Source organism: Cnephaeus nilssonii (assembly GCF_951640355.1).
Source record: "Cnephaeus nilssonii genome assembly, chromosome: 4".
NCBI classification, from domain to species: Eukaryota; Metazoa; Chordata; class Mammalia; order Chiroptera; family Vespertilionidae; genus Cnephaeus; species Cnephaeus nilssonii.
In genome coordinates this window covers 102433081-102444925 of record NC_137075.1, presented here as the reverse complement: position 1 = coordinate 102444925, position 11845 = coordinate 102433081, and the positions used below count along the sequence as shown (strand labels likewise).

At 49.0% G+C, this 11845-nt stretch overlaps 1 protein-coding gene across 3 annotated transcripts in view; it reads left to right on the top strand.

Annotated features, from left to right (window-relative positions):
* Positions 1-2335: 2335 nt before the first annotated feature.
* PPP2R5C (protein phosphatase 2 regulatory subunit B'gamma) overlaps positions 2336-11845 on the top strand; it is a 139461-nt gene continuing 129951 nt past the window's right edge. For 2 of the 3 annotated variants that reach the window (XM_079768181.1, XM_079768180.1), the window contains exons 1-2: positions 2336-2527; positions 3454-3519. In XM_079768181.1, the coding sequence (XP_079624307.1) occupies positions 2501-2527; positions 3454-3519 (93 nt within the window). In that variant the 5' untranslated portion in view covers positions 2336-2500. The remainder of the gene's footprint in view (positions 2528-3453; positions 3520-11845) is intronic. The other variant, XM_079768179.1, reaches the window with a different exon arrangement.

Here is an 11845-nt window from a genome sequence, read left to right as displayed (position 1 = left end):
AATGTGAGTATCCTATATAATAAAAAGCTAATATGCAAATAGACCAGCCGGTGGAACAACTGGTGGCTATGATGCAAACTGATCACCAGGGGGCAGATTCTCAATGCAGGAGCTGCCCCCTGGTGGTCAGTGCACTCCCACAGGGGAGCGCCACTCAGCCAGAAGCTGGGCTTATGGCTGGCAAGTGCAACGGCAGTGGCGGGAGCCTCTCCTGCCTTCTCGGCAGCGCTAAGGAGCAGCAAGCCGAGTGGTAAGGAGCAAGGGGTCCCAGACTGCCAGAGGGTGCAGGCCGGGCTGAGGGACCCCCCACAGGGCACGAATTTTGTGCACCGGGCCTCTAGTGTTTAATATCCTTCAAGTACCCCGAATTGCATCCAAAAAGAGGTGCAATTCCTTGGTAAGGCCTCCTAGAATCTTAATCGGGAGCCTTTGTTCCTTCATTCTAATCTCCAGCCATAACAAAATACTCCTGTGTACACAGTGCTCTTTCATGCTTCCAAGCCAGACCACCCTCACCCCAGTCCTTGGCGACTTACCACATGTCATGTTCTTCTGATTGCGCCCTGTTGACCACGGGGTTCCCTTGCACTGTGCTTTGCATATTGTGGGCATCCAACAAATGTCTGATGAAGGAAGGAGGAAGGAAGGAAGGAAGGAAGGAAGGAAGGAAGGAAGGAAGGAAGGAAGGAAGGAGGGAGGGAGGGAGGGAGGGAGGGAGGGAGGGAGGGAGGGAGGAAGGGAGGAAGGGCTGCATCAGGGGCTGTGTTGCAATAGTACTGGAGGCACGGACTTGTCTCTGAGAAGCTCCCAGCCCCCTTTGAGCTTTGTGATCATAGTTTTAGAACTACTTCTTTTTTATATGGATTTATACTGGGTTTATTATATTGATAACATGCATTTTATTTTTAAATGAAATATTATTTAATTAACGAGGGCATTGCTCTGCACGTCCTATTTTTTAACTACTTGTTTTGGAGAAACTATTAACCCACTTAAAAGACTAATCAAAACCCATTTCTTCTGCACATATAGCTGTTCGAGGTTGTGCAGTTCATCGGCAATTATTTCTCTGAAAGCCCACATTTAGACACCTGCAGGCAGAACTTACTTTCAGGACCTCCTACACACTCCTCACTTTAGGTGCCCCCCACTCCCCCACTCCCCCCCCCCCCCCGCCCCTTTTCTGTCTTTTAGCTTTCCCATTGCAGAGCAGCACAGAATAACCAAAAAGCTTTGCCTGGCAACTTTCAATGAAAAACGAAAACCGGGACCTCAGAGAACGCAATGAATTCCAAGTGCCCAGTTAAGATCCGGCTCCTTAATCATCGCGGGTGATGCTCCAATACGTCTCAGAAGTGAAATCCGTTCACTGCTGGATCTTACTGCCTCCTGTGTTTCTTCAATCGCCATGCCTGTCATCGGGTCTCCAATAAGTTTTGGCGCTGGACAGAATGTGGAAGTAAATAGTATGCACAGCATAGTAAACTCATCTCCTCAGAGTCAATAGCGAGGTAAGAGAATCTTGCGACCAGTGGTCATAATATAGAGGTTTCCTCGCATGGCTTACGATCAAGCCAATTAAAGAATTGAAGTACACTGGCGCTGCTGGAGCCTAGGGATGGGCACCGGTGGGCGGGGCCTAGGCTGGAGGAGGCGGGACCGGGACTGGTAGGCGTGGCTGACGCTGGAGGAGGCGGAACGGATACAGGTGGGCGGGGCCTAACGGGGCCCCGCGAAACCGCCGCTCCGGCGATTTCCGGGCCTCCCTGCCGCCCCGTGCACTCGCGCGGGCGCCTTCGAGTGCGGCGAGCACCACAGCGAGGGGACGAGGCCAGGAGGCCCGCTGTTCGCGCCGGTCCGCGCCCCGCCGACTGCACTAGTTGTTGCCATCCGTTTCAAACGTGCTCTTTCCACGCCTTATCTGCCCCCTGCCCTCTCCATCCCGCACCTCCACCGTGAGCACCGGTCTGTCCCTGCAGCCGCAGCCCCACGCCCCCTCCTCTGACTCGGCTCGGCTCTCCGGGCCGGAACCTCGCTGCTGCCGCCGCCGCCGCCGCCGCCACCCGGCCTGAGACTGACGTGAGCCGGAGCGCGACAGAGAAGAGTGAGACGAGGCCCAGCTCAGGGAGCCGGGATGCGGGAGAACGTTAGGGCACGTGAGGGCGCCTTGGCCAATGGTAGGCCGCCTAGCGGGAGGGGGCGTGGCCTAGCGGGGGCGGGGCGGGCGGCCCGGGCTCCGCGGGCTGGGAAGGGGCGGGGCCGCCCGGGGGAGGGGAGGGAGGGGTGGCCCGGGGAAGGGGCGGAGAGACGCCGCCGCCGCCGCCGCCGCGGCTGCCGCAGCCTCTGGGAGCCTGGAAAAGGGGAAGCGGGAGCGAGCGAACGGCTCAGTCCCCGGGGCGGCGGCGGCGGCGGCCGGGAGGGCGCGACGGCCGGGGCGGGGGCGCTGCTGCTGCTGAGGGGCCGGCAGCAGGAGCGGCAGCGGCGGCGGCCCGCACCAGCCATGCCGAATAAAAACAAGAAGGAGAAAGTGAGTCGGGGCCCGGGTCACGGGACGGGCCGGCGGGAAGGGGAAGGGGCCGCGCGGGAGGGCGGCAGGGAACTGCCCGGGAGCGGGGCGCGGCGAGGCTCGGGATCCTGCGCCTTGACCCCCCCGACGCCGGAGTCCTGAGGGCTCTGGGGGCGCCGCTCTGCCCACTCCCGGGGTGGGGGCGGGGGCGGGTCGCGCCGGGGCGGCGGTGCCCAGGCCGGGGCGGGGGTCCTGACGGCCGGCGTGGGCACCCGGGGCGGCGCGCGCGGTGGGCGTGAGGGGGCAGGTGCGGCCGCGGAGGTGGTTGACCCAGCCTCGCATACCTGGAGTGGGGCTTCGGGGTGGGGGCTGCAGACGCCTCTGAGGGACCCCGGCCGAGGAGCAGGGGAGCGGATGGACCCCGTTGAATGCTCATGAAGAGCGGTCTGCTCGCCCGAGGGCCGCCCTGGACTCTGGAATACTATCCTTATCGGGGTGGCGGCGGGGATGGCTGTGAGCGTGTGTGCTGCGTGTGCATGGGGGGGGTGGCGGGGTGTTTCTGCTTCAGGTGGAGCTCTAGCGTTTCGCTGTCACCCCAGAAATCCCCGCTCACGGGGCTTATCTGGGAGGGAAGAAAGGGATCAGATGGGGATCTTTCAAAACGCCGACAGCGCTGTATAAATGTGGGTTTATCTGTTTCTGCTTAAAGTTTTCAACCCAAGTACGCAAAACCAGGGGAATCTGAAAATGTGTGTGTGTGTGTGGGGGGGGGGTGGCGTCGCAATACTGTATTTCTAATGAAACAGTATGATGGAGAATTTCTAGACGGTGTTGGTTAAACCCATTGTCATTGTATGGATCCGTTTTTAAACTGCATTTTGATTTGTCTGTTGTTTAGCAGTCCACAACTTTGAGAAGCCCAATTAATTCTGCTTGATGTTTCCCAGGAAGTACCCAAAGCAGGAAAAAGTGGAAGAGGTTCAAAAGAAGCACAAGACACAGTAGAACCAGAGGTAACTATTCTCGGATACTCACTTTCCGCTTTTTCGTGAGCAGCTCTGAGCTTAGGATAGAAAACCCGAGGCTGATCAAACTTAGGATTTTGTCATGTTTCCCTACGTGAGATTTTTTTTCTAGTGTCTTTCATCACCCTCGTTTTAAGTTACTTTGGTTTTTATTATTCTACTCTGGGTAAATATGCATGTTTCTATGAGAGTTGTGCCTATTGGTGCTGCTAGTAATTTCAGTTTCATTCCCTCCACCTCCAATCCAGCAGCCATCCAGCAGGGACTGGTGTCATGGGCTCTCTCCAGCTGGAGTTGTGCATGTTCCTTTTAGCTTTCATCCTGCTCCTCCTTTGCAGGTGCCAGGTCCCTCTCTCAGCAGCTCCTTCTCCTCCCACCACCTTGCTGTGCCGGATGCTGCTGGCTTCCTGGGCCAGCTCTTTGATGTCTGATCCCCTTAGCCTCTTTCCCCAATAGTGGTTGCTATATTTTGGTTTTTCTGGTTTGGGTATATTTAGATAGTCTTCTATCTTTCATGTTTTCTTCCTGTCTGTATTGGCCAGTTGTGACTTCTTTTGCTTTCTGACTTTGGGATCATTGTGGAACAGCTGAAATGCCCAGTGAAGGTTGTGTCCCCAGTGAAGTCAATGTATGGTCCCTGGCACAGTTGTGCTTGGAGAGCATTTGCAGAGCCAGCTTTGCCTTCTCTTCCTTGTGACTAGGCTAAGGGTCCAGGGAGCGGTCTGGAGCCAGGCAGAGCTAACAGGCCCTTTTGAATCATCAGGAGCAGAGAAGCTGCTTGATGCGGTGGCCTGTTCTCCTCCAGAGCCGGATCCGGGAGGTCTCTGGTCTTATCACAGATGGCATTAATTTGCCAATGTCAGACCCCTTCCTGTAAGCCAAATTAGGATGAGTTCAATTCTGTGTGGCCATTATTTGCAGTATCCTTTTTTTTTGAGCCCCAGGTTATCTTGGATGTATTCTAAGCATTCGGCAGGTGGTTTATTTGAGCAAATCTCTTGCCCTCTCCAAATCAACAAGCAGAAATCCTAAAGATTCCTGAACTCTCTGTAGTTAGGGATTGTCTGTGCCAGTCTTTTCCTGCCCTTTCCTTATAGCAGACAATCAAGTTTTACTGTTCTTGCATTTGACTTGCTTACTTCCTCATCACTCTTTTGACTACATTGACTCAAATGGAATTTAGTGTCTCTGAGAGGGTGCTTTTTGTTTTCTTTTTATTAGTTTGTGGATCTTTCATTAAAACTGCTAAGACTTCCTAGTGCTCCCCAAGCCTTTCTTGCTCACATACCTGCTCCTCTCACTGTTCTCATCACAAAGGAGTATCAGTGGGTATGGTTCTTTTATTCCTGTTTTAGTGGAAAGAACCTGGCTATAAGGATGGATAATATGAAGTTTGAGCCTGAAAAAGCCATCAGTAACTGAAAGATACCAAAGCCACTAATATGTAAAATGTTTTTAAGGTGGATTGAGTTCCCAGAATGTCAGTTGAAGAAGACACTTGAGGTGTGGCCTGCATTGTCTGATGTGATGCCCCAGTTGTCTTTTTGTGTTTTTTTCTGTTGCTACTGTCTTGAGAGACGGAGCTACAGAGCTTGAAATTACCCCTACAAAATACTGACCTGCCAGGTCCTTCACTACTTCCTCATAAAGATACCAGAGGCAACATGGCATATTAAGCATGACACTAGGCTGTGTAAATTATTTTGCAGGAATACAAATTGAGGCACTTAAGTTCATCTGAACTTTGAGTCGAACCTTACTTTTTTATTGTTGTTTTCTCCCATAAGTCTTCATCTCGCTTCTTCACATCGAGTCCCACCCACTTAGCAAACATGATTGACTCACACTCTTCCTCTCCTGCCTCTCAGTATTACCCCTGAACTTGAATATTTTCACCAGAACGATTCAAATCAGTTTGCCATTCCCATGTTGCTTTTCAAGCCTTTTTAATATCACATCCTCTTCAGTCAGCCCTTTGCTCAGGTTACCCTGTGAACGCACTTTTGTTAGGATGGTTCCCACGTTCGGGGCTACAACCTGAGAGTGTGCAGAACAGGTATCCAGCCAGGTCAGGTTGACCAGATTTGGGTATAACCCCCACAGAGAATATGCCCCAGAACGTGGCCAGCGGTTGAGTTACTACATGGATCTGAGTGTGGGAAGGTTGACACTATAGTCCTGGCTAGTTATAATCTAGCCCAGTGATGGGCAACCTTTTGAGCTTGGTGTGTCAAACTTCGTCAAAAAACTGAGCATAACTCAGGTAGTGTGTCACTTTGAGGAAAAAACATTATTTCGCAAATGTTTCATCCTCAGGAGCAGCAAATGTTTCATCCTCAGGAGCAGCAAATGTTTCATCCTCGGCATGTGGCTGCTGAGGCTACGCGTGTCATAGGTTCGCCATCACTGATCTAGCCTCACAGGCTTACATTGCAGAACGTTTTTGTGGTTCAAACAAGGAACATCTGATGGCCTGGGCTTTTAGTAAGGAAATGAAGTCCTGAGGTAAAGGATAGAGTGGTATAGGGGAAGCATTTCAGCCTGGGGATTGGATGATGAAAATACTGATCCCTGATGGTTGTAATCAATGACCTAACTGCTGTGGCCCTGTTTTCCTCACCTCTAAAATGACTTGGTGAGTTTCAGATTTGGCCATTTTTTTACTATATGGGACTAGGTGCGACCCCTCTTGAAACAAGTTTTCCCTGTAATATGTATGACAAGCTATAGCTTTCAATGCAACAAAATACCAGTCATAACTACTGCTATGCAGTTTTTGCCTGTTTCTCTTTCAAAAAGAATGTTTACATTTGACTTGCTTGTCCAGCTGTGACGTGTCCTGGAAATAAAAATTTCTGCCCAGTACCTACTGTTGGTTCATTTCATGGCACACTTTTAAGGAGTGAGGCCACAAATGGGCTCATGGACCACTTGTAGTGCGGAACTCTGGAGGTTGACAGAGAAACTCATCTTGGAACAACTGTTCTTGGTGTAACACATCTGTGGAAACATAACTGGGGACATCTTATGCATATTTAGAATCTTAATAAGTTGCCCAGAGAGTCCTAAAGGCCATTTTGGAGGACTAGGCCATGCGATGGTGTTTTTTGTTTTTTAATTTGTGTGCTGTGCCCAGAGTTACGATTTAAAGTGCTAATGCTTTGCCCAGCTGGCATGGCTAAGTGGTTGAGTGTCATCCTATGAGCCAGGAGGTCACGGTTTGATTCCCAGTTGGAGCACACGCCTGGGTTGTGGGCTCTATCTCCAGTGTGGGGCGTGCATGAGTCAGCCAATCAATTATTCTCTCTCATCATTGATGTTTCTATCTCTTTCTCCCTCTCCCATCCTCTCTGAAATGAATAAAAAAATATAAATAAGTCCGGGTGGCGTGGCTCAGTGGTTGGACATTGACCCTTGAAGTAGGAGGTCATGGTTCAATTCCCAGTCAGGGCACATGCCTGAGTTTCGGGCTCAATCCTCAGTAGGGGGCATGCAGGATGCAGCTGATCAATGATTCTCTCTCATCATTGATGTTTCTATATTTTATCTCCCTCTCCCTCTCTGAAATCAATAAAAATATATTTAAATATACATATATATAAATAAAGTGTTAATGCTTTTTGTAAAGTGATTTGCTTTAAGTATTTAAGGTTGTACAAGTGTTGTTCCCTAGTTGTGCATTTGACATATCCTGCCTCAGCTTAGTTTTTGTTTGAAAGTCTCTACAGCAACTCTTACATAATATCTGTTGCTGGAAAGAAAGCTGAACAATCCATTCTCCAACTTGATTGCTCATTTTGACACTTACCTTTGGTAATAACTTCTTCCTCTTTATAATCTGTCTCTTTACATTCCCCGGCCTCCACCCCCTGGTATCCCAGAGACAGGGAGCCAGGCTAGCTTAGGGCCCATAGGTGTAGGGCGTGGAGCCATGTTTTAGAAAATAACACTGAAAATTTGAAAATATGTATTAACTCATGTAATAATAACACCTGTTACATGTTAACATAAATAACATTTTTATGGAAAATACCTTTCCAAGAAAAAGTTTTTCACTTTCTAGTCACTTGTCTCTGTAGCAGGAATTTTAACCAGAGTTGGAAGAGGACAAGGAAAGTCGTTTTGTTGGCAGGTGTGTTTTCTGGGGAGGCAGCTGTGACTGTCACCCTGGGAGAGTAGAGTCCCCGATTCCCCGCCCCAGAATACCAAAAGCCACTCTCTGTGGGCTCAGTTCTGAACTCGGGGTTCTGTTGGGGGGCCTCCCACAGCACATTTTCAATCGTTCTCTTCCCAACTTTTCCCCATACAACCCTAGATTGAACTGTAGAGAAACTCAGAGATGACCCAAGGAATAGTACTTTATATATATTTTTAAGTTCATGTGTATTTAATTCCCCATTTTTAATTGGTTCACTCCCCCCGGCAGCTCCATTGAGGAAAGATGAGGCTCTGCAGAGAAGACGATCAGGGATGGGAAGGTATTTGAGTTTGGCGGAGGGAGCCAGGAGCTTACCTCCCTTGGGGCAATGGGGAAACAGTTCTTCCCCGAGCTGTCCCCTTTCTAGTGCCCATTCCTGTCCTGCTTCCAAGCTGGACGCTTGGTAGACCCTGGGTGCCTCCCGTGAGATCTGCTGCTCTGGGGAAGGCATCCCACCCTTGGTAACCTGTGTGGGGCCGGTGCTTCCCCGTAGTCCTGTGCTCTGTAGGAAGTTCACCAGTGTCCTTGTCCTTCCCCAGGAGATGCCAGTAGCCCCCCACCTACTCCAGTAGGACAACCACAAGTGACTTCACACATTACCGGGTGCCTCCTGGAGGGCAAAATGGCCCGCTGTAGAGATCACTGCTCTAGAAAGACCCCTCCACAGAGTACATTAGCTTGTAAGTCATGCCCAGCACATATATGTCTAAGAATAATGTCTCCTTCCTTTCAAGCAGCAGTGCTCAGGCAGAAGGGGTGTCAGCACCTTTACAGTCTTAAAAGTTAGCAAGGACCCAAAGAGCTTCATTTAGTTGGTTATAGTGTCTGATATGTTTCATATTGAAATTAAAACACATTTTAAATATTCATTAATTCATTTACTAATAATAATCACACACCCATTACATGTTATCATAAATCACATATTTTTATGAGAAATAACGATAAAATTCACTGAGAAAATGGCATTGCACTGTTTTTGCAAATCTCTTTAATGTCTGGTTTAATAGAAGAAGCTGGCTTCTCGAGTCTGCTTCTGCATTCAGTCTGTTTTGGTCACTTGTTTTGTAGCCAGTGAAAAATCAACATGATGGTTGTAAAGGCAAATTGTGTCTTAGTACTGTCATAAAAACAATTGACCCCACTTTGAGAACCACTGTGGATCCTCTTCCAGTCCTTTGTATTGCCCATCTGAATCCTTTCATCCTCTTAGCTGCAACTCAAGTTCATTTATCCTGAGATTTGAGGGGGATTTTTCTCCCCATTTTGGGTCATATTTTTTCCATCTTTTAAATATGAGTAGCACTTATTTGCTCTGCTGATTATCATTTGTACTGCCTGGGACACCTTCATTTGTACTTCCTGGGACACCTTGATTTGCCTCGCTAACTCGATTAAGTCCTTGAAGACAGCATTTAACTCGATGCTTCTTTGCACTTGCCATTTCTGTTAGGGCCTGGAGGCAGGAGGTGTGTATGGTGGGGAGGAACCCTGCTGCATCTGTGAGAGCCACCAGCATGAGTCATGGTGACATTTTCCTAAGTCACAAGGAAATTTCATCTGAACGATTTCAGCTAAAAAAGCTCCAAGATTCTCTAAAACATTGGGAACCCACCAAGGTCAGGGTACCAGGGTGTCTGCTTCGGCACAACATCATAGGTAACTGTCTTGCATTTTCTAGTCATTGTCTCAGTTTTTGTTCAGCAAAGACTTCCCCGCTTTTTTGTCAGGTTGGAGAGCAGCCTGTGAGGAAGTGCCACTTCCCAAACCCAAACCCACGCCATCTTTGTTTTCTCCACCTGGGGGAGCAAGAGAACAAGCCTAGAAAGTTAAACTCTCCTGGAAAATGCAGTATTGGTTGAGGACATTGGATTTTTTTGTTTGTTTTCAGATGAGGTTTATTATGGCTCTAAAGGGGAGTTGCTCTGAGCTTGTGCTGTGTTTGCCCGTGGGACTGTCCAAGTGTCTGGGAGCTCTGCTGTGTTAGATCTGTGCTGTGCAAGACGTCAACCTCTGTTTGGCACGTGTGTCTGTTGAAATCAATGAAAATTAAATGAACTTTAGAAACTCCGTTCCTTGGTCATAGTAGCCACAGTTCAAGTGCTCAGGAGTCACATGTGGCTAGTGGCTGTGCTATTGGTCAGCAAATATAGAACATTTTCTGCTTCATAGAAAGTTCGATCAGACAGAGCTGCCTTCTACCTAGCAGTGTTTTCCAAAATATTTATAATGTGAGTATATTTAACTTTGTTTGCTATCACTTTTTAATATGAAATATCAAATTTAAGATTAAATTTAAAGGAAAAGAAGACACATTGGCAAAGGAGAAGAAAGTGGATAAAATTAGGGAACGGAGGAAGGGGAGAAGAGAAGGGAATCAGTGGTAAGATGGGAGGGAAGCCCTGTCATCACTTAGTCTGGTACCCCCTACGTTCTGAGGACCTGATACGCAGAAGATCTGCCATTCCCACAGGAGTGGGCCTAGAGACCCAAGGGAAGTGTCCCTCTCGACTTCCTTTTTAGACTGTTTGTCTTTATCAAAACACAGGATTAAAAAATGAAATAGTTTTGCCCTAGCTGGTTTAGCTTAGTGGTTGGAGTGTCGGCCTGCAGCTGGTTTAGCTTAGTGGTTGGAGTGTCGGCCTGCAGACTGACGGGTTCTGGGTTCGGTTCTGGGTTTGATTCTGGTCAAGGGCACATACCTCGGTTACAGGCTAAATCCCTGCCCCTGTCAGGGTGACACATTGATGTTTCTCCCTCTCTGTCTGTCTTTCTCCCTCCCTTCCACTCTGTCTAAAAATCAATGGAAAAAATATCCTTGGGTGAAGATTAACAAATATATTTTAAAATTTAAAAATATGAAAAGTATGAAAATCTATAGTTCCCATGTCACCTAATCCACTGTCAGCACATGGCAGAGCAACTTCTTTCTACTGTGTGCTGATTGGCCCTACGTCCAGGACCTCCTCCTCCCCTGGGAAGCAGAGTGTGTGGTAGAGGGTGGGCTCTACAGCCAGACCCTCCTGCTCATGGGTCTTTCTTTCTACCTCTCTGTCATTCTCCCTTCACCTTGGCTTTTCTCTTTCACATTGCAGATTGTGTGCTGCATGCCATTGTGGGTGCTGGGGATTCGGTGCAGGACACAGCAGGGTGCCTGAACCCCTGTGGTTGACTTTCAGTGAGTGCTGTGTGCACTAGTTTTTCTCAGGGGCACTGGTGACATTTGGTGTGAGGGCATCTCACACTTTTCAGAGCAGTGGCTCTGGGGCTCTGGACACCAGTAGCTCCCTCTGGTCATTGTGTTATCAAAACTGTACTCACAAGTTTCCAGAAACCCCTGGTAGGGCAGGACCCCCTCTGGCAGCCCCTTTGCTAGAGACCCAGGTGGTCAGAGATGGTCTCGCCAAGGTGATGATGTTAAAGGTGGGAGCAGAATGTGAAGAAGGAGCCAGTGGTGCAAAGTCTGGGAAAGGGAGGTCCAGCCAGTGGAAGCAGCTAGTGCAAAGGCCTTGCGGCACAAGGGAGCTGGGTATGTCCTCCAGAAAGAAGGCTAATTTGGCTGAAGAGAAGTGAGGGTGGCTCAAGCAGGAGGGATGAAGTCCGAGAGATGGGCAAGGCAGGGTCCAGTAAGATCTTGTCAGCAGCCATTGGCAGGGTTTTGGATTTTTATTATAAGGATGATAGGAAACCATTGAGGAATTTTGAGCAAGGAAGTGAGACAATCTGACTTAAGCATTTAAAAGACCTCTGCACAGATCTCTGTGTAGGAAATAGAGGGGTAAAAATTGAAGCAAGGAGACAACTAGAAGACAGGTCCCGCTCAGATGCCTGGTATCTTGTCTGCACTTGCAAAGATGAGGCCCTGGTACAGCTGGCTGTGGGTTCTGGACTTGGGTGGCTTGTCAGCTGACTGCTTGCTTTACAGGCCTGAACTGAGAGCCGGCTTTGTGGCTTCTGACTTATAGAGACCAGAATGCAGAACTTTGCTCAAAAGGAGCAAGCTCCGGCATAGCAGCCTTAGTTTTCCCTAGACAGTCTCATTTCTTGAAGAATACCTTTCCTCTCCTCATAAACACCTGGTTCACCTGTTGTGCAAATGTTCAGTGGCTGTGGACA